At 42.5% G+C, this 22,711-nt stretch overlaps 1 protein-coding gene across 1 annotated transcript in view; it reads left to right on the top strand.

The window, feature by feature from the left end:
• The first annotated feature begins 1,424 nt into the window (after nucleotides 1-1,424).
• CSF1R (colony stimulating factor 1 receptor) overlaps nucleotides 1,425-22,711 on the top strand; it is a 39,474-nt gene continuing 18,187 nt past the window's right edge. The window contains exons 1-7 of the mRNA XM_035105654.3: nucleotides 1,425-1,650; nucleotides 13,907-14,158; nucleotides 15,638-15,910; nucleotides 16,935-17,068; nucleotides 18,453-18,618; nucleotides 20,670-20,859; nucleotides 21,198-21,313. Coding sequence (XP_034961545.2) covers nucleotides 1,578-1,650; nucleotides 13,907-14,158; nucleotides 15,638-15,910; nucleotides 16,935-17,068; nucleotides 18,453-18,618; nucleotides 20,670-20,859; nucleotides 21,198-21,313 — 1,204 coding nt within the window. The 5' untranslated portion in view covers nucleotides 1,425-1,577. The remainder of the gene's footprint in view (nucleotides 1,651-13,906; nucleotides 14,159-15,637; nucleotides 15,911-16,934; nucleotides 17,069-18,452; nucleotides 18,619-20,669; nucleotides 20,860-21,197; nucleotides 21,314-22,711) is intronic.

Below are 22,711 nucleotides of genomic sequence, written 5' to 3'. Positions count from 1 at the left end.
TGTTCCCCTTTAACACCAGACACCCCAGCTCCCTCATCTTGTATTGGAGGCTTCTATCATTACTATATAAAAGCGGTTACTTCTGCAGATATGTTTGCCATGAGCATTTCCCCATACAGGTCCTTGGCCGGCTATTAAGCCCTACTAGGCACTCATTGCCTAGTTCTGCCCTGTCCCCCATCTGGATGATTTGGATTTCTACCCTCATCTTCCAGCTCACACCAGCTTTTCCCCAGGGGTCGGTTTAAAAGCTCCCTCTGCAACATTTTTATATTTGTTCCGCGGTGAGAGGCCAGAGAAGTTTACTACCGGTAGTTTGCAAGTAGGAATGGGAGAGAACTTTGGTTTGGTTCATGTGTTAATGCAAACCTACCTGATTTACACTTCCCTAAACCAGTGTTTCTCAACCTTTTTTGGGCCACGGCACACTTGTTCCATGAAAAAAATCACGAGGCACACCACCATTAAAAAAGTTAAAAAAGTTAACTCTGTGCCGCCCTATATTGACTATATAATTATGACTGTAAGAAACACTTGCCAATTGCTGTGTTGGTTGCAATCTCCTGTAATAAGGCTTCACAAGCCGCTGATTTCTCTGCCAGCCCAGCGCAATCCTTTGCTCAGCAAGTTTCAGGTTGAGCTCATCCAGCCAGCTTCTTTAAGTTTGTCTAAAACCACCCTCCAGTCGTTTGCACTGAGCTTTGGGAAAGAGGAGGAGAAATATTGCTTTCCGGCGGGTCAGTGATTTTTATTGGCGGCTGCCAGGCACGTGACAATGCAAATCGCCCTTCTCGTCTCCGCACGTCCCGGCACACCAGCCAGCATCTCGCGGCACACTAGTGTGCCGCGGAACAGCGGTTGAGAAACGCTGCCCTAAACAATATTCAAAGGGAAACACAGCAGTCCTTCAGATTTTGTGATGCAGTTCTCTAACTTTTAAAAAATGCATATTGGAGGAAAGTGTGCATAAAAATGAATATATTGGTGTAAACGGCATACAGAAATGCATCATCTTAGGAGGAAATGTGTGCATTAGGCAAAAAATATATATGTTTATTAGGAGTGAGGAGCGCTAAAATGGATTTTTTTAATTTAAAAAATTGTAAATTGATGTGGTAATTCGGTGAACTGAAGTTAATGCTAGAAATTGAGAAACCAAGTGAAACCGAAAGTGATAAATTCATCCATCTCTATTCACAAGAGATCCTTTCTGATTGTTGTCCATGACAACCTAAGCAAAGCTCACCTATACGAAGGGTTAACCCTTTAAATGGGGCGTCACAATGCAGCTGCACCTCCCCTCCCCATCTACGACTGGTGAGTTTTCGTGACACACACGCCTTTGCTCATTTGCTTCTTTTTTTTAACTAAAAAAACTAGGAATTTCCTAACTTGTGGTCATTTCAGAAAAAGGAGAAGTTCCCACTCCAAAGAGAGAAACAGACAGAGAGAACGCACAACTGAAAAAAGCTTAGCAGCATTTTCTGCCTCATCTATCTCCTTTTCACCCAAGGAAGATCCACTGGACCAAAGCCCTGGCACGATTCTAATACCACAGCACACCTGTCCTGTGCTGGATGGGCAGGTTTATTCCAGGGCCAGTGGGCCCAGCCATCCTGATGCTCTTGGTAGCAGCTGATATCTGGCATGGTAGGTTTGCTTTTTGTCTATTGCATGGACATCAGGGTAGCTTTGGGCGGCTCACGAATGGTCTAGAAAACCAAACATGTCGCACAGTATAAGGGAGCTTCTTATATCAGTAAGCATTAGAAACATCTCTGAATTATTGCAATAACAGTAATGTTATCTGTTGAAACTGCATGATTCTGTCAAAGTTTGTTCTTTTTCCACTGTTACTTGGGGTTTGGTCGCCAGTTCACATTTGTGTCATATTTCAGAAGTTGTTTTTAAGATTGGCTTCACTTTTCCATAGTTAGGTCATATCAGCCTTTTGTCCACAAATTGAATAATCAGGTGTGAAGTTTATTATTTTTTTCTGTACGATACAGTAGTTCTAAAAAGTGGCTCTAGAATTTCTCAGTTTGAATGGTAGGCATACTGTGGAGATTACATAAATTGACTCGGTGTGCGTTCTCGGAGAGGATGAAGTCCATCAATGTTGCATTATTTCTGATTTTATTTAATATATTCATGTACTGTTTCATACTTAAGACAGTCTCTAAGCAGTTTAAGATGGTCTCTAAGATGAGAGGCTAGGTTTACGCTCAAGAGAGAGAACTGAATGTGATACTTCCCATCTGCTAGTGACCAGAGGTTTTCTTTTTCAGATGTCATGTTTGTTCTTAGTTGTTTTAAAAAAAAAGCTAACCACTGGACTAGGGCCAGAGTCGATTCATTATATCTTTATATGTTTTAAAATTAATAAGTTAGAGAGGATCTTGGAAGGTGCCCAGTGGTTAAGGCATGGGATACCTACTCAATCCCAAGTTTCCCCAAACCCTACAATTCAAAGTGCTGCAGCTCTTTGCAGCTCAGGACCTCAGTACTTCAAGGACAGCCTCAGGGAGAGATTCAGGTAGGTAGCCGTGTTGGTCTGACGCAGTCGAAATAAATTTAAAAATTGCCCAGTAGCACCTTAGAGACCAGCTAAGTTTGTTCTGGGTTGCTGAAGAAGTGTGCATGCACGCGAAAGCTTATACCCAGAACAAACTTATAGTTGGTCTCTAAGGTGCTACTGGTCCATTTTTTAATTTTATTTATTTATTTAGCCTCTGGGAGAGTGCACCAACCTGGACCCTGCATTCATTGTCTGAGGTCCTTTACCAGGCGTCTTCTCTGAGGGAGGTGTATAGGGTGACAACATGAGAACAGGCCTTCTGGGATTCTCTCCCCAGGGAAGCATGCCTGGCACCATTTAAGCATTTTATCCAGTCCTGAGGTTCCTAAATTGGGGTGGGGTGGAGGTGGAGGTAGCTAGTTAATGTATGCCTGTGGCCTCATTCTTGTGCTCATCCTTTTAAGAGGGGCGTGGGTAGGATTTGCTCTCTCTCTCTCTCTATGATAAGCACTTGAAGTCCTCTGTTATTGCTTCTTTTATTTTTGGTTTTAATTTTGTTGGTTTAATGTTTTATCATTTAAGTCACTTGCAGACACTTTGGTGTAAAAAGCAACTATTACATTTAATAATAGTGAATAACCACAACAGATTTTTTTTCCTGCTTAACTGACTTATTTCCAAAATAAAAAAATTCCTTCAGTAGCACCTTAAAGACCAACTAAGTTTATATTTTGGTATGAGCTTTCGTGTGCATGCACACTTCTTCAGATACACTAGAAACAGAAGTGTCAGACCCTATATATATACAGAGGGTGGTGGGGGTGGGTGGGAATGGGTGATGGGCTGATGGGAGTGGTAAACCTGTACATGGCTGTTAATGGCTGCTGATGGCTGCAATTAGTCCTGGGCTGAGGTGCTAAAGAAAGCTTGATCATGCATAATGAGATAAGAATCCGATGTCTCTATTCATCCCAGGTGCTTCCATGGTTTTAAGCTTGGTAATGATTTCCAATTCAGCAACTTCTCTTTCCAGTCTGTTCCTGAAATTTCTCTGTAATAAAACAGCTGCTTTGAGATCTTGTATAGAATGTCCTGGGAGATTGAAGTGTTCTCCTACTGGTTTTTCAGTCTTATGGTTCCTGATGTCAGATTTATGTCCATTTATGACTTATTTCCCTTCAACTTTCTATGAATATCAGTCTTCCATCTTGTTCCTATTCCCATCCCTTCCACATACTATATTAAACCAGCACTAGAGCCCAAATTGATTACAAAAGACGAAAAAGGGAGAATGTTAATACTCCGAGTTAAACTTCGGGGGGAGAATATATATTTGGTAGGAATCTATGTGCCACTGACAATGAATCAGAATTTTACAAAAAAAAAAAGCAACTGACCTGTTGGAATTTGTAATAATGGGAGACCTGAATGGAGTGCCCTCATTGGAAATGGATAGGACCATTAGAAAGAAAGAGACAAAAGAAGGGAAACTTCTTTTGCAAAAACTTTCTTTGATATGGCCCAAACTTTGAATCTGGTAGACATCTGGAGATTAAGGCATTTAATGGATAAGCAGTTCATGTATTATTCTCATGTCCATGACAGCAGTGCGAGAATACATGCCGTTTGGATCACTAAAGAGTTGGAAATAAAAGTGAGGAAAATTAAGATAAATCCGAGGATTTTATTGGACCATAACAAAATGGTTATGGAAATGCAAAAGGAAGTACAGTCAACTTTTAGATGGAGACTTAATGATGATTTATTGGATGATCAAAATATACTAGACAATGCAAAAAAAATTAGAAGAATATTTCACACTTTAAAACAACAACAACAACAACCCCATAGTTTTGAAATTTTTGCTTCCACCAAAGAAAGAAAGCTTCCTCGGGTCACAGAATTCTGTATATTTATTTACAGGTAGGTAGTCATGTTGGTCTGATGTAGACGAAACAAAATTTAAAAAATCCTTCCAGTAGCACCTTAGAGACCAACTAAGTTTGTCATTCATATGAGCTTTCGTGTTCATGCACACTTCTTCAGAATAAATAGTGCACACATTCCTGAATACATAGTGCACATCAATAATGCACACTATTGTAGATGGCCTCAAAAGGCAGGCGTAATCAAAGGTTTGCTGTGAAAGAGAGTATATGTAGCATTCATATGCCACCTTTAGGGCATCCAAGCTGGCTCACAATATCATATCTAATAGCAGCAGCAACAAAAATCCTAAGAACAATGCAGGCGGCAATATAACCAAATCATTACTGTTTAAGTTGGAAAACTTTTGGTTAAGGTGGAAAACACATGTGATTGTTCTGGTTTTAGCATCCAAATATGCAAACAGCAGGGTGAAAGAGTTATGTGCCTGGTTGCAATGACTTCACTGGAAGAGAGAGGGGGGAGGAAATGGGCCAGCAGGACAGTAACTGAAGGTCACTTATGCAATGTGGTAATGTGGTAAAGTGATAGCCAGAAGTTACTGAAAGTATAAAGGAAGTAGGGGAGGAACAGGGTCAGTGACGTTTTCTGAAGGTTCATGAGAAAATTCACTCTCATCAGACACCTCCCCAGGCAGGATTGGACGCTGGGCTGGGGTAGGCGGAGACCCCTGGCATCCTACCTGGGAAGGCGATGCCAGCTCCGAACTGCCAGTGAGTCACCACTGGGACCAGGGGGCTGCGCGCGTCCACGCAAAAGTCACCCCCCATTGATGTGCAGAGCGGTAATTCTCATCAGCTTAAGAAATGGCAGAAAATATATTTATCCGAATTTTGAATAAACTGCAGAAGCTGACTATACATTCTCATTAGTGTCCTACTACTACTATTTATAATAATGATGATAACTCTAAATCCATGATCAGATGACACCAGTATAGTTGAATATCACTAGTTGTGTGCATATGCACTCATAATACCTGCAGGTCTACAGGTAATACAGTTGGTCTACAAAGTATAACCTTAAGCTTGTAAGAAGAGTTAACTACATAAATACCGCAAAGTCAGCTTCTGTCCCCACCCCAATTCTGAGTAGGCAAGGAATGTAATATCCTCTGTATGCTTTTGATGTGTCCCGCTTCTAAGCAGGAGATCAATGGGACTATGAAGACACTGGCTTCCTCCCCAACCCGCCCCTTTCTGCCCCAGCTGGCCAGTTTTGAGGTTAGCAACGTTGCTCCCTTTCAGGAACCTTCACACCTGGTGTTTCCAAGCCCCACTATAATATCCTTTGGCATCAGAGACAGGCAAGGATAGCAATGGATCTCTGTGTGCTCTCCTTTTCTGAGGGAGCATGGGCAAAGATGTTTCCATCTTCTCTAATGCTGTCCCCTCCTTGGGAACATATGTGCACTCAGCCCAAGAAGACTGATGTCACCCATGCCTCTGAATTCTGAGAGCCAGTGCTTTTTTCAGGGGGTACTCAAGCACACACAGTATTGGCACCTTTTTTGTTGTTAAAAAGTGTGGCACTTACTGTAACAACTTTGTGGTGAGTACCAGCACCTATTTTTCTAGGGAAAAAAGCACTGCTGAGAGCTAATATATAGTTAACTCATAGCTGGACCAAGGATGTTTTATTTCCATCTGGAACCTAAGGCCAGTTCCTATATAAACCATCCGACGGATGGAGGGATATCTGAAGAGTCTGGACCATAGGACAATAAATCATAGTGCTACTCCACTTAACAATGACTGAGTCACCAGTATCTCACATAGTCACTCTCTATCCCATACAGTCAATCATAAATTTAAAAATTATGCTGTTTCTGGCTATGGTAATAAGAACAGATGTTCCACAGTTGAGGAGTAGAGGCAATTCCCAGTTAGGGAGGGGAAGAGACTGGCCACCTTCTACTCCTGCCCCCAGCAAAGCATTCACACATCCAATAGGCAGTACCTTCAAGCTGCCCAACACTCCACAGTGGAAATGTAAAACTGGCAGGTGTGCTGGTGCCAGGTGTGCGGGAGCCTCCAACTCAATCCCCAATGCCGGTGGGTCACTTCCAGGGTGCTGAGCATTGGGCAGATGTCTGCACATGATGGCAGGCACTGCTACCATCCCTGGTTGAGGGTGAGCACCAAGAATCCCTCTTTGTGCAGTCCTGATTTGCTGCATAGATAGGAAGCTTAATGATTGCATTCTCAATCAGTCATCAAGGTTTTAATGTAACATGAAGTGGAGGAAATTAATAGGATGTACTTCTGAATACATATGTTTACTAGGGTGGCGCTGTGGGTTAAACCACAGAGCCTAGGGCTTGCCAATCAGAAGGTCGGCGGTTCAAATCTCTGTGACGGGGTGAGCTCCCGTTGCTTGGTCCCAGCTCCTGCCAACCTAGCAGTTCGAAAGCATGTCGAAGTGCAAGTCGATAAATAGGTACCACTCCGGCGGGAAGGTAAACGGCATTTCCGTGCACTGCTCTGGTTCACCAGAAGCGGCTTAGTCATGCTGGCCACATGACCTGGAAGCTGTACGCCGGCTCCCTTGGCTAATAAAGCGAGATGAGTGCCACAACCCCAGAGTCAGTCACAACTGGACCTAATGGTCAGGGGTCCCTTTACCTTTACATATGCTTAGGATTGCACTGTGCACACAAAATTGAGAGACATTTGGGGCATGGAACGGAAGGACAGGGAGAGGTGAGATAGCATTGTCCTGGGAACATTCCTGCCACCACAGAGCCTTCAAAACCAGTACAAGTCTATGCACCTGATTTCTCAAGAGTCAGCAGCTAGAAAGGTTTTGGTACTGTTAAAAGGAAATGCAAAATGGATCCATTCTTCTGGATGAGAAATGTGCGGTGCCTAGTAGATTTTGTTATGGCTTATGCTTTTGCCCCACCTTTCTGCCAACATTGACCTAAGGCCAGTGCTTTTTTTCTGGGGGGACACAGGGGTACGCATACCCTTAAACATTTTGTGAATCTTTGTACTTTTGTCCATTTACTGTATTTATTATTCCTGATTTGAACTATAAAATGGTGATTTTCTTGAGTCGAAATGAGAGTACCCCTAAACATTTTTTAGAAAAAAAGCACTGCACAAAAAATGAAAACAGGTGTGTGTGTGTGTGTGAAATACAAAAAAGAAATACAGATAAAAGCACTATGAAATTCCCAGAGTAAACAGAGTTTATGATTAGTAAAACAGAAGAATTAAAAAACCTCTTCACCTAAACTCCTGGTGAATTTTTTTAAAAAATAACACATTTATTTAAAAGTTATAATACAGCTTTGTCCGCTGCTATAATATCACAGAATGATCACTCCAATCTTCAATCCCACATCACTTTCATGTTGGCTCGCCGAAAACCTTCCATAGAAACTCAGCTGCCAATCTGGTTTACTTTGACTTTTAAAAAGGCTTTGTTTCTTAAAACTATACACTCTGAGGGCTGGGCATATTTCCCCGGGGAAGGAGTTCCAGAGTCTTTTTGGCGGGAGGCATTAAGGAATCTGCTCTATCCCAGGTCACTCTAATTGGGGTGACATTTTGTCAAGTGCTTCCATTTCAGAGGAACGTTCGTTTCCTGGCAGACCTGGCACTAAAGCAAGTTGCTGGGAAAAGACCTTCCTTCCCACACATGTTGCATGCACAAGCCCCGTATGAAATGTGGTTGCAAAAGTGTCACAGCTGGTGCTCGTGAACAGCAGCACAAGTCGTCCCCACCAAAGCCACTGCAATTTCATGCACTTTTTCAAAGTCCTGTTTTGTTTTCATTACTTTTTTATTTTGCTCTTAAGGCTTAGGCTCACTGTGCCTCCGCTGTGGAAAAGCACTAATTGAGCCCTTAAGATAACTCTTTCCCAAATGTAGCAACCAATCACTAGCAATTCCACTCTCTCTGTATAGAACCATCCCACTGTTTCATGAATGTTCACCTCCTATCAAAAGATGGATTCTGAAGTTAACTTTGATCAGGAAAGTGGTGCAGTTAGATTATTTTAGATTCTGGACTTATAGCCTTGCCTGTTTAGATGGCAATTGCATATTACTTCATTTACTTCAGAATTAGATAAACCAGCCCTGCTGTGTTTTCGTTCGCATTTTTTTGATCCCCTGCCAACCTAGCAGTTCAAAAGCACAACAAAATGCAAGTAGATAAATAGGTACTGCTCCGGCAGGAAGGTAAACGGCATTTCCATGCGCTGCTCTGTTTCACCAGAAGCAGTTTGGTCATGGCTGGCCACATGACCTGGAAGCATTACGCCGGCTCCCTCGGCCAGTAAAGCGAGATGAGCGCCACAACCCCAGAGTCGTCCACGACTGGACCTAATGGTCAGGGGTCCCTTTACCTTTACCTTTCCCTGACTTGATAACACCAGCAGACCAGAAATTCTGGCTCTTTATCCAGAATTTGTAAGTTCCTTACTTAGGCTGCACACACCAGACATTTAAAGCACACCACCACTCAAAGAATCATGGGATTGTAGTTCCCACAAAGCTACAATTTCCAGCAGCCCTAGCAAGTTACCGTTCCTAGGATTCTTAGGAGAGAGGATGTGCTTTAATTGTGCCTGACATGTATGGCGTGCAAGCAGCCTTAGTCCAAGTTTAATTTGCACAATATAAGCAGTTTTCAAACTTGGTTCTGGAGAACTCTGGGCTTCTTTAGAAATGTATCAGGGTTTCAATGGCAGAAAATTTCCTGAAAAGAAATGTTACATAGTTTCCTCTGAAATGTGCAACCATTGGGACAGTTTTTACAACAAAAAGTGGTTGTTTTTTACTTGCTTAAGATCCAGGACAAAGTGCCGCCTTTTGGAAATTTCCCCTGGATGTCAATTCTGCCATTGAAATCCTGACAGTCCCAGAAAGTTGGGGTGTTCTTTCTAGAGCACATTCTCAGCTCAGACAAGGCTACGAAGAAGCTACAGACAAGGCTTTTAAGGAAAATTGATGTGGAAGGAGTTGTACAATTAAAACATTACATACTTAGAATAACTAGAAGAGAGATGCTGTTAAAATGTTGTTGTTTAGTCGTTTAGTCGTGTCCGACTCTTCGTGACCCCATGTTAAAATACTGGATTATTATTTATGTGACAAATTGTGTGGCTGGGGTGGTGGTGGTTTCAACTTGTTCATTGTGATATTCACACAAGAATGCAACTGAGTCTAAAGTGACTCACGTAATTAGTTTTGTGTTTTGAGCTTCATCTTCGTCACCATCACCACCATCACCATCAAGAGTAGATCTATGCTGTTTTTGATACCGTACTATTATACTTCAATTCCTATTCAATTATTATTTCTTTGCTACTTCTAACAGTCATAAAACAGGATGGTGATTTCACATCTGTTTTACTATTACACTGAGTTTTGTGAAAGGTACCAAGTTTAAGATCTCTTGTTGTCCCATTAAGGACATCCTTTTTAAAAAAATCTTGAAATTACTTTGACCTTCTTAATTATTCATTCATCTAGTAAATTGAATAAAAAACCCACTTTTTAGGAGAAGATTCCTCACAAAGCAATATAGAAAACACAAGATTGAAGCTGTAGTCCCAACCCCCTCTGCATAGGGCTAGGTATGTGTGTGTGTTTGATTGGACAAAGGTGCCCTAGCCTCTGCCAACCACTGCCCACCTATTGATGGCAGTGCCACTCCACTGGAACAGAGCTCCTTGCTTCACCCATCAAACAAGCAGGCGGAAGTACTATTGCTGGGATTTCCCCCATACACACACACACACCAGCAGAAGCTCATAGAAACCCCCCAAATGGGGGCATCAGGCCCGATTTGGGCTCAATCACTGCACCAGCTCCAGGCTGGGGCTTGGAAGGCAGTGTAAGCAACAACTGAAACAATGCAAAAATACAATACTAGAATTTTAAAAGATTCTAAAATATATTTAAAAATCTTTAAAATAGTCCATGCAAGACAATAAATATTGCAGCATAAAGCTGAACATGCAATAAACATATAATAATAATATAATAAATAAATAATTTATTATTTATACCTCGCCCATCTGGCTGGGTTTCCCCAGCCACTCTGGGCAGCTTCCAACAAAATATTAAAATTCATTGGTCTGTTAAACATTAAAAGCTTCCCTAAACAGGACTGCCTTCAGATATCAAATAGAAACACCCCGTTTGCATTCTTAGGGATTATAGTGATTGGGTTTGATCTGGATTTGAATTTCTACATTGATATATTTTGTATGATTTTATTAGGTTTAATTTGAGGGCAAAAATATAGCTACCCCCCCCCATGAAATCTGTTTACTGTTCTTTATTTCCCTTTTGTTGTTTGGTATATTGCTATTTTGTTCGGAGCTTCTTTCTCCTCATGATCTCAACAAATCAGAGATTCCACTGTGAGCACAATAACCATAGAACCACAGAATTCTGGAGTTGGGAGGGACCCCCAAGGGTCATCAAGTCTAACCCCCTCCCATGCAGGAATCTCTGCTAAAGCATCCGTAACACATGGCCATCCAACTCTGCTTAAAACCTCCAAGGAGAGTTCACAACTTCATGAGGGTGTCACAGATCTGCATAGCCAGTCAAATTTTGCTATGTGATGGCATTCCTACGGGAAAGCAAAGCTGAGTGAGTGCAAAGCTTCCTGGACTGAACATGCAGATTAAAGAAGGGGGAATAAAGTAACAGATATTGGAAACAAAGAGATGTCAAAGATGTGCAGTTTCTTGGGGCTTAACACTTTCAAGTGAAGAAACTTTACTTTCAGCAGCTAAACTAGTTTCCTAGAGCAGGGATGGGGAACTGGTGGCCCCCCAGATGATGTTGGAATCCAAATCCCATCAGTGCCAGCCAGCATGACCAATGGTCAGAGATGATTGGAGATGTAGTCCAGCAACATCTAAAGGAATAAACTATTATAAACTAATTGGAAAGGAAATGTATTAACACACTTTAATGGTACCAATTAGCACTATAATGTTTAATCAATTAATTAGACAGATTTATTTTTAAATCTTTTCATAAAGCAAAAAGGTGTCCCAATTAATTGAGCAACACTTTTTCTGAAAACTTTTTAGTCTAGAATTTTTCATTTTATATAACAAGAAAAAGTATAACTAACAGGACCAAAGTATTATTGAGAAGCCACTGCCTCAATAACAATAACAATAATTTATTACTTATACCCCGCCTATCTGGCCAGACCTCCCCATCCACTCTAGGTGACTCCCAAAAGAATATTAAAAACATGATAAAACATCAAACAATAAAAACGTCCCTAAACAGGGCTGCCTTCGGAGGTCTTCTACAAGTCATTAAAAATTAAACTTCTCACTTTTTTCAAGCTTTATTATTAAATGTATTTAGTCATTTGACAATTAATCAACAAAACTACTTCAGAAAAAAAGACTTCAGATCAGAATATTCTGCAAGAATATAGGACTTGTCAAAAAGTTGCAGTATATCTTCTAAAATAAAAACAAAAACCTATTTGAAGTTGCTTTTGCGAAAAGTCATTATATTCTTGACGACATTGTAAATAGGGCAACTAGTTTTCTCATAATTTATTTCAATATTCACTTGGAGTTCTCACTCTTAGATACTATTTTTGCTCTCATAGCCAAATCCCAAACTTTATTAAGCCATTCTTTCCAAGAAGGGAGTAATGTAAGTTTCCGATTTTGAGCCAATAACATTATTGCAGCTGTTAACAGCTGTTATGTTCTTTCTTTTTGATAGGTGACATATAGTTAAGGAATAACAAAAATTGATCTAAGGGAACTTCATGCTTCAGTATATCTGTTATTATTCTAATAACCATCTAGTCTTTTTTATGCATAACGATATGTCCACCAAATCAGGTAATACAGAGTGAGTCTTTTAAAAGAGGCCCCATGGAACATGTGTACCCTGTATCCACAGGGCCTCTTTTAAAGGACTCACCCTGTATGTCCCATTCTGCTTATTGCACCTCCCACATATTTTTGAATAAGATTTGTTGCTCTAATAATTACAGTTATGTTGGTTCATCTGTATGAGAGTGCAATTTTTAATCAATTACTTGACTAACAGCACAACCCTATACATCTCTAATCAGAAGCAAGTCCCATTCAGATCAGTGGGACTTACTGCGATTCAGTAAGACAGGCATCTGAAGAAGTGTGCATGCACACGAAAGCTCATACCAATGACAGACTTAGTTGGTCTCTAAGGTGCTGCTGGAAGGAATTTTTTTATTTTGTTTTGACTACGTCAGACCAACACAGCTACCTACCTGCGATTCAGCTGCAACTTAGCTCCTAGGAGAATGCCCTGCAACCCTGGCACAAAACTTTATTTTGCAGAAGCTAAACACAGCACTATGCTGCCATGTTGACATCATTTGAATCAGAGCTAACACACTTCCATGACCCAAGTGTTTTCTTACTTTACTTTTTAAACCTAACATTGAAAGAGAGCCAGAATTCATTTTCAGTAAACTGCCACGAATGTGACAGGAACATTCGACATAGTAATCTTGGGCTTGTTTTCAATCTGGAGTAAAAGCAGAAGTGGAAGAACAATACCAAGGGGTTAAACGGCAGCGATGAGGAGTGGGAAGAAGAGAGAGGAGCCACAGAGCCCAGAGCAGAGACAACCACCTTCAATGTGTTTCCTCTGTTATTGAAGGGCACTTCAGAGTCCGTCTCCCCGCAACTATTATTCACAATGCCTTCCTCAGCACATTTGAGACGCTGATTCACTTCTCGCTTCCTCATCCTTGTATTATAAATATGAACAAGCGGTCAAAAGAACTTGCTGACGCTGCAAAAAAAGCAATTGGCTTTAGCCACAGTAAAAGCCTGAAGATGCTCCGTTCTTTCTTTCCCCTCCCATTTGATTCAGCCTGAGGAAGAAGCCAGTTTGGATCCTTAATAAGAAAGCTGGTACATATCTGGGGCTCGGGTGGCCAGGTGGAAAAGAGGCCTCCTGCACCTTTCACTCTCCCTTCGGCACAACTATTAAAGGTGCAGGAGCTCTGCCCACCCCAGTGTAGACCCAAATGTCAGATCCATTGTGAAAAACCTTAGCACACAGAAGCCCCGGTAGACAAAACCCCTGACTTTCAGTCATTTGGAATTAAAACCTGTGATTCACAAGGCAACTGTGGCATTCAAGAAGAGCCGCTAGGAGAATACTGTACAGAGGATTGTGTTTGCATACCATATGGATGTTTTTCAGAGTACCAGAGCCTTTTCTGGGCTGCAGTCTGGCAAGGCAAAGAAGTCACAGTGCTAACCATCGGCTTCATTTATTTTACTCATTTCAGAACGAATGGATGCAAGTTGTTTGGTTGTAAGTCGCTTTGGGTTGCCTAACAAAGCGACTAACAAATTTAATTAATAAATAATAAAAATATTTGCCAATGGTACCTGAAGATATACAGGCTGCCCACTCTCTTCCTTCTTTCTAGGTTCAGCCTCTCCTACCATCAGCCCTAATCTCCCCACTGTGATTGTGGACAAGGGAGACCCGGTAAGCTTGCTTTGCTCCGGGAATTCTAGCGTGGAGTGGGTCGGCATAAAGAATGAGTCTAACATCATGGTGTACACCAATGGCACCCTCTATATACCCAAGGCCAGTTACAAGGAAAAGAAAAGGTACCAGTGTGCTTATGTTAACCGTACCAGTGAGGAAACAGCATCTGTATCTCTCTGTGTGAAAGGTAATCAGACTTTTCTATTTTACTTCATTCAGTTTCACTCTCTGTTCCCACTCTGTGCTTCCAAAATATCAAACAAGGGCTATGCACTTAGGGAAACCCTTTGGGGGAACTGACTCCATGCAGCTAACAACGGTTTGAAAAGGAAGAGTGGGGCAGTTTCTCCTAGAAACCTCCGTCCCCACCCCTCTGCAGCCAGCTTGGTGTACAGGCATAGTCTCTCCTCATGATTTGAAACTGTATCTATACAGCAGGCTCCCCTCTACAGATGTTTCCCTCAATGCATGGATGTCTGCTGGTTACCATAATGAATGGATGGTAGAGAAGCACAGAAGGCCTGGACTCATGAGTGGGATCCAACTCTCTCCATCTGTATGTTTGTTAATATTGTGGATTGACTGCATGTGTTGGGGAGGGGCAGTATGTCTGGTTGGGGACATGACATGCTCCTTCTGGGTAGTTCATCATCTTTGGTCCCCCTGCACTCAGCCTCACCTGTGGCTCCTAGAAGCTGTCACCATGTGTCAGGAATGGCTTCATCTGGCTGGCTAAACCAGGTGAGGGTAGCTGATGGGTCTCGGTGAGTTAGGGAGTTCCCTTGCACATGAAGACAGACCAATAGTGAGCCCAACGGTCAAGAAGGCAGTTTCTGCATGTGCTGTAGAGGGAAGTGAGGGGCAGACGGAGCTCGTCAACCTGGAAATAATGAAAACTCTGATCCTAAACCCTCCCCTACCTTGTGACTACACTCACTTTGGAGTGAGAAAGGCTTTGGGAGCAAACCCTGAGGAAAAATCTGTACCTGCTGCTTTGTGGGGACATCATGGGGAGATGAAAAGACTAAGGAGTAAACCCTACACAAATCTGGAGTGGAGTCCTTAAGGTGGTTGGGTGGCATCTTGTATGCCTCCTTCTGGCAACTCCTGCAGCCAAGTGGTGCCAAATGTATTGCTCTCCTTTCCTTTGGACCACATCCATAAGGCTAAGAGGAAGGATCTTATTGTCTGAGCAGCCAAGGACCTCCAGACACACTGCCCAGGCTTGTGCCCCAGAGAGAGAGGTTGTACAATGAATGTGTGTGAAACGGTGCCATTCTTACTTCAAATTTTCAACCAATTGGCTCAGCTATAAATATACATGGACATTGTTAGGTGGGTATATAGCAGAGGATACCTAAACTCAGTTAGGATCACTAATTTGGCGTGAGGGAGCCTAGGTAGTTGCCATTGCTTCCAGTTGCTTCTAATGTATCCCAAGTTGCCACATGCACATCTGCTAAATCGGGCACCCTTCAAACTGCGGCCCTCCAGAAGTTTTGGCCTACAACTCCCATGATCCCTAGCTAACAGGACCAGTGGTCAGGGATGATGGGAATTGTAGTCCAAAACATCTGGAGGGCCGAAGTTTGGGGATGCCTGTGCTAAATGCTGGCTTCAGCTTCACAATTGATTTCTGACCCTTCTCTCCCCCCCCCCCCCCAAGATCGCAGCTCAGCCTGGTGTCTCCTTAAATACTTCGTTAGAGTGACAGAAGGTGAGGATGCAGTTCTGCCGTGCTTGATCGCTAACCCAGAATTGGCAAGCAATGTTACCCTGTGGACGGACTCGCACAACATCTCCTCTGGATTCTCTTTCAGCGCTCAAGAGGGAATACGTATGCACAGAGTAAACATGAGTGATAAAAACTTGTATAAGTGCCGTGCCCTTGTGCAAGGACGGTGGGTGGATTCACCAAAAATAGGCCTTATTGTTGAAGGTAGGTTTGCGATTGCTCTTTCTACAGTGGTGCCACAATAGCAACAGTGGTGGAGGCCAGGGTGGGGTGAGGTTGCTGGTGTAGTTATTCTGATAGTTCTAGTAACAGGTAGGTAGCCATGTTGGTCTGCCATAGTCAAAACAAAATTTAAAAAATTCCTTCCAGTAGCACCTTAGAGACCACTAAGTTTGTTACTGGTATGAGCTTTCGTGTGCATGCACACTTCTTCAGATGCCTGAGGAATCTGAAGAAGTGTGCATGCACACGAAAGCTCATACCAATGACAAACTTAGTTGGTCTCTAAGGTGCTACTGGAAGGAATTTTATTTTATTTTATTCTGATAGCACAGTGCTAGAAGAGTGCTAAAGGTCACCTCTTGTTTCCTCTCACAACAGCTTTGAGCATTGGGTGAGGCTAAACTATGGAGACTTCAAGGGCACGATGCAACTTTCATGTCTGAGCAAGGATTTTAACATCAATCCCTTCTTGCATCCAGACGCCATGTCCTTTTCTTGCTGCATTGTACTGGACCCGTGCTATAGATGGGAGAAAAATGTGGCTCAGTTCACATTTTAATATGAAATTAGCTAATTTGCATTGTCTGGAACAATGTATGAACCAAAACTTAGCTATCCATCAAAACTGGCACTTTTGCAAATGCTGACTAGTGCCTGAGCATGCAACTTTGTGCAACACACAATAAATGCAACAAATTATAAACAGCAGTAATGGCAAACCAACTCCTAGCCAGCAGTGGCAGAACTTCATAGAACAGCATAGCTGCTGCCACATCCACATCCACTCTGCTTATGCCAGCTGAAGTCGAAGGGCACTGCATTTTTGCTTTGCCAGCTCTTAGGCAACAGGGCTGACTTAGAATTCATGGTTTAAAAAAAGTGGGCCACACAGTCAAAAAATGATGGCACAAGCTGAAGAAATCTTGACAGATCTGGAAATGCTGCTTGTTACTTCACTTAGTCTGTAGCTAATCGGCATACTTCTTTTCTTTTTTGCTTGATATAGCAAGCACCTTATCTGTCACAATTAAAATGAAAGATCATGTGAGACTACGAGGAGAACTTTTCAATATCACCTGCAGAATAAGTTCCCGTTCCCATTCTTATGAGGCAAAGTGGACCTATCCTTCCACTGCAATGGTAAGTCATTTTTAAAAGGTATTTAGTGGGAACTGTCTGATATGGCTGAAATAGCAAAGACCTGTGATAACAGAGAGATTTGGTGCCACGAGCTAATTCATGCACAACTTTAAACTGGATGTCATGTGTAGCCCTGCAGATCTGGTCTTTGCTGAGCATGAACCTTAGAGTTTTATGGAACTGAACTCACAGTTGAGTCTGTGGAGTGGTGAATGCTTTCTTGAAGGATGGAGTAGGGTCAGCCAAGCTAAATGAGGTGGTGGTACGCCCGCTACTCAAAAACCTCTCCCTAGACACAAAAGTGTATGGTCATTATTGCCTAGTTATGAATATTCCATTTTGTGGCGATTAGGTTCAGATGCACTTGGAAGAAGCTAGTTATCTAGTCCAGAGCTTTCCAAACTGTGTGTCGCGACACATTAATGCAGGCATCCCCAAACTTCGGCCCTCCAGATGTTTTGGACTACAATCCCCATCATCCCTGACCACTGGTCCTGTTAGCTAGGGATCATGGGAGTTGTAGGCCAAAACATCTGGAGGGCCGCAGTTTGGGGGTGCCTGCATTAATGTGTCGGCTGCAGTGTGTTGCATGAATGCTCCCCACACTCCTCCCAGGGCTGAAAAGGGAGCAGGCAGCCCGCCGGTTTGCCAGTAAGACTGAATTACTGTGTCACAAAATGATGCATGTCTATAAAGTGTGTCACCAACATGAAAAGTTTGGAAAGTTCTGATCTAGGTCATTTTCAGGTTGGATTCAGACTTAGTCTTTGCACCAAAGTGGCTTTGGCTGTCCTGATTGATCAAGTGCATTGGGAGAAGGACACACGCGTGTGTGTGTGTGTGTGTGTGTGTAATCCTGCTCCACCTCTTTGATCTCTCAGTAGATGTTGATACCATCAAACATGCTATCCTTCTGCTAGATCAGCTCTCGGGGTTGGAAGTTGGGGCACAGTATTGCTGTGGTTGTGTTCCTACCTACAAGGCCAAGACAGTAGGAATGGGAAATTTCTGCTCAGCCCCTTGGCAGTTGTGCTTTGGGGTCCTGCAGGGATCCATTCCCCCACCCCCGTAATATTTAACAACTGTATGAAACTGTTGGTGTCAGCCATTTGGGGAAGTAGAATTTGCTTGTGCACTGATTTAGGTGAATTCATAGTTTCATATGCCATTGCCATTCTCTAGGAACAGGCATAAGCACAAATAAATACCCTACTGCCTATATTTACTTTATGATTTAGGTCTAATCCTTTGGGTGATGATGGAGCAACACTGGGTCTAGGGTGGGCACTAATGAAATGGGATGGATTAAAGTGAGGATGGTGACAACTAAAACAATGACTTGTCTGCAAAATGTGCCATCATTTCTAACTTTCCTGGCTTACAGGTCAGCTTGTTTCCAATGGAAGGTTATAATGTGACCTCAAGAAAGTACTTCACAGACCACACCCTGTCCATTCCAGCAGTACGGTTAGAAGACACTGGGGAATATACTTGCTTGGGAACCAATTCCGCAGGAACTAGTAATTCTTCAGCCAGCCTCCAGGTGATAGGTGAGCAAGTCTTGATGTACACAGCCTGGGACAATGAGCCTTGGGGTTTTGCTTTTCCCCACTGAGGTTTCACTGGGAATCAAACTGGGATCCCAATTTAGTAATGGAGCTATCATCCTTTACTTAACACAATGAAAGCAGCAATGCATTAAAAGAATTTCATAGAATGTTTCTCAGAGCCTTGGAAGGAGATGAAGTACAAGGGCAGAAATTATTACGTTTTTCAGTATGCGCAATGTTATAAGGAGCAGAAAGACGTTTGTTAATGAATTCAGAGAGAGACACAATGGTAGAATCACAACCTCCTCCCCTTTTTTATTTACAATTTCTCTTTTCCTTTTAAAATCCTGGTTAATTAATCAATATAACTACTTGTAGCATTTTTCCAGACCAAATATAGCATATTCTCTGCACCCCCTAAAAACTCATTGTGATCATTCTAAGTTACCCAAGTTTTTGTAAGCAGATTTTAAAAAAAATTAGACTGCAAAACAGCCAGCTTTTCCAAGTCTCATATTTCCATTCACTGTTAATCACAGCTTCCGCTTCTATGGTACTTCAGTTGCAACCTAATTATCTGTATTTTTACTCCCTGGATTCTATATTTTCTGATCCTACCAATTTGTTCCCAGCAGCATTCAAGACATCCGTGATGGATCACACTTATTCACTCATTTGCCACCAACTTTTAAAGTTATTTATATGCCCCACAATAAATCAAATGCTGCAAAGCTTGTTCATATCTAATGGGCCCAGTTCTCAACATCATCCACAATCCAGCAGCCCAACAATACAGCTCATCCAGTTTTAATACGAAAACAAACATAAGTCAAATAAGGGAGGTGTGTGTTTATCCTGCCCTACAGGTTCAATCTGGGCAAATGTTTCTGACTCCTGCATTGCAGGTGGTTGGACTAGATGACCCTCTGTTTCCTTCCAACTCTACAATTCTATGATTTTATAATTATTGCACACTTTCAGACTGATTTCTGCTGTTCAAATGAAAGGTGCTGTCTGGTGATAATGCACACATTCAAATGAGTGCCTAAGCTGGGCTTTGTTTCGGGAAGTGTTTAAGAAAGGAACTTTTGGGTTAACATGAGACCGATGGATTCAATACAACGGATTCAATACATAATCCAACCTATGTCCCCAGGTTCACTGCTCCCCACCAGATTTCTAGGTGAAACACCAACACAATTTCCTACAGAGAATAACTCAGGCCTCCATGTCCTTTGGACTTCAATATTGCAGGCTTAATTCACCCATCTTGAGCTCTCATCCAGGCAGAAGACAAAATGATGAATCATATTCTTGCCTTTCTGGTCCATCATTTATGCCTTCCTGGACCATCTTCACTTCCACTGAGACCCATACCTGAATATTACAGGTTATATGTGGCCTGGGGAGAGGCATGGCTTAGGGAGAGTCCCAGACAAGGAAGCCTGTAAGACCACATTTGGCCATGGGCCTATGCTTCTCCATCCCTGCATTAAGCAATTTGCTTATGGCAATGGAAGGCTGCTGCTTTGCTATGTGGAGGTCCAATTACTGTGATTACTCAAGTTGCCAAATTCTATGTGTGACGCATGTGACGCTGTGGGTTAAACCACAGAGCCTAGGGCTTGTTGATCAGAAGGTCAGCGGTTCGAATCCCTGCAACGGGGTGAGCTCCCGTTGCTCAGTCCTGCCAACCTAGCAGTTCAAAAGCACATCAAAGTGCAAGTAGATAAATAGGTTCCGCTACAGTGGGAAGGTAAACGGTGTTTCCATGTGCTGCTCTGGTTCGCCAGAAGCGGCTTTGTCATGCTGGCCACATGACCTGGAAGCTGTACGCCGGCTCCCTCGGCCAATGACGCGAGATGAGCTCCGCAACCCCAGAGTCGGTCACGACTGGACCTAATGGTCAGGGGTACCTTTACCTTTTTATCACAAGGGGAAAACCACACTGATACTAGTTGTGTCCCAACCTTTTCTCCTAGGAGAAAGGTTAAAAAAATAAGAAGAGAATTCCTCTGTGCAACATCTTCATTCATTCATTTTCTTTTCAGAGAGTGGCTATGTGCATTTGTCCACCATACAGGACAGAAGCCAAGAGACAAATTTGCACAGCAGCCTGAACCTGCATGTGCTCATTGAGGCTTATCCTAGACCTCACACACAGAGATGGACATACATGAACCCATCAAGAAGCTCCGAGAATTTCCCACTCAATATGGAAATGACTTCTGGCAACAACAGGTAAGAAAGAATGTGCCTGCTCTTTCCTAAATGATTTTCCAAACTATAAATTAATCGCACGAGGGATGCACAGAACTCCTCCATTGGCCAAGCTTGCTGGGGCTGATGAGAGTTGTAGTTCTATCATCTTGAGGACCAAAAGTTTCCCACACTTGATCTAAGGTATGATATGAGCAATGCCCTCTTTCTTGCTTCTACATAGAATATTTATGAAATCTAACAACACCTGTCCATAGATAATGCAAAATTATCTCTGGCCCCTATTTGAGAGGCTTCCATTCTGATTGCTTCTGAAAGGACCCTACCCTGTGCATTTGTTCTTTTTGTGTGTGTGAAAGGTACAACAATACGCTCAAACTGAACTGGCTGGAGGAAAAGAATGGTGGAATATACACATTTTTTGCAGATAATGGTGAAGCCAATGCATCCATCACCTTCAACATCTCAGTGAAAAGTAAGTGTTCCATCCACCTTGGTTCTTCCAACGTTATGTCTATGTTCAGAAGGAGCAGCAGAACATCCAGTCTCAACCAACAAGCTAAAGTGAAGGGTGCAAGTTACCTTTCTGCTCTTCTTGTAGGCAAGTGTGATGTTCCAAAATAGCTATAACAATAAAATATACTGAAAGGAATTGTGATTGCAGTGATACAACCACATACACTCAAGGCAGCCCTCAAGAATTGATCAAGTGATCGAGAGTGAAGTATAATTGCCAGAAGTAGCCTTTCCCTAATGGGGACTGGAATAATCCACACCAAAAGGAAAATACTGGCTGTGCTTTTGCTTGGATAAAGTGGTGACCAGCTGCAGAATAGATTGGCTCCAAAGGCCACATCTGAGACACTGATATAGAATCATGGAATTGCAGAGTTGGAAGGGACCCTGAAATAGTCGAACCCCCTGCAATGCAGGAATCTCAACTGAAGCATCCATGACAGATGATCATCCAGCCTCTGCCTAAAAACCTCTTGTGGAGGAGTCTACAACCTTCTGAGTTTGTTCTGCTGTTGAACAGCTCTTACTGTCAGAAAGTTGAAACAAAATAAAAAAATTCCTTCCAGTAGCACCTTAGAGACCAATTAAGTTTGTTCTTGGTATGAGCTTTCGTGTGCATGCACACTTCTTCAGATTCTTCAGGCAACAAACTTAGTGGTCTCTAAGGTGCTACTGGAAGGATTTTTAAAATTTTGTTTCGACTACGGCAGACCAACACGGCTACCTACCTGTCAGAAAGTTCTTCGTGACATTTAGTCGGAATCTTTTAACTTGAATCCATTGGTTCCTGTCCTTCCGGAGCAGAAGAAAACAAGCTTGCTCTATCTTCCTTGTGATGGCCCTTTAGATATTTGAAGATGGCTATCTCAGTCTCCTCTCAGTCTCCTCAACATACCAACTTCCTCAGCTGTTCCTCTTAAGGCTTGTTTTCCAGACCCTTTATCATCTTGGTCACCTTCATCTGCACATGTTCCTGCTTGTTAATATCCTTCTCAGATTGTGGTGCCAGGTTTGGTCTGGCCAAAATAAAACCTGGAGTGTATTCTAAGCACTGCATAAGCAGGGCTGGGGTGGGATTGTAAATTTTAGAAGATTCTATTACTTCTCTTGCTCTGGATGCTATACTTCTGCTAACACAGCCTAGAATAGCATTTTGGTGCTGCTGCTGCATCACACTGTTAACTCATGTTAAGCTTGTGGTCTACTAAGACCTCTAGATCCTTTCCCCATGTACTACTGGCAAGCCAGGTGTGTCCCCCACCTTATATTTGTGCAGCTGGTTATTCTTGCCTAATTGTAAAACCTCACACATTACCCTTACATGTTACCTACTTTCCCATACGCCAAGTTTCACTAG

The sequence above is a fragment of the Zootoca vivipara genome, chromosome 2 (assembly GCF_965207765.1).
Source record: "Zootoca vivipara chromosome 2, rZooViv2.hap1.1, whole genome shotgun sequence".
Taxonomy (NCBI): Eukaryota; Metazoa; Chordata; class Lepidosauria; order Squamata; family Lacertidae; genus Zootoca; species Zootoca vivipara.
The sequence above is the reverse complement of the archived record's forward strand: the minus strand, read 5'-3'. Positions and strand labels throughout refer to the sequence as shown.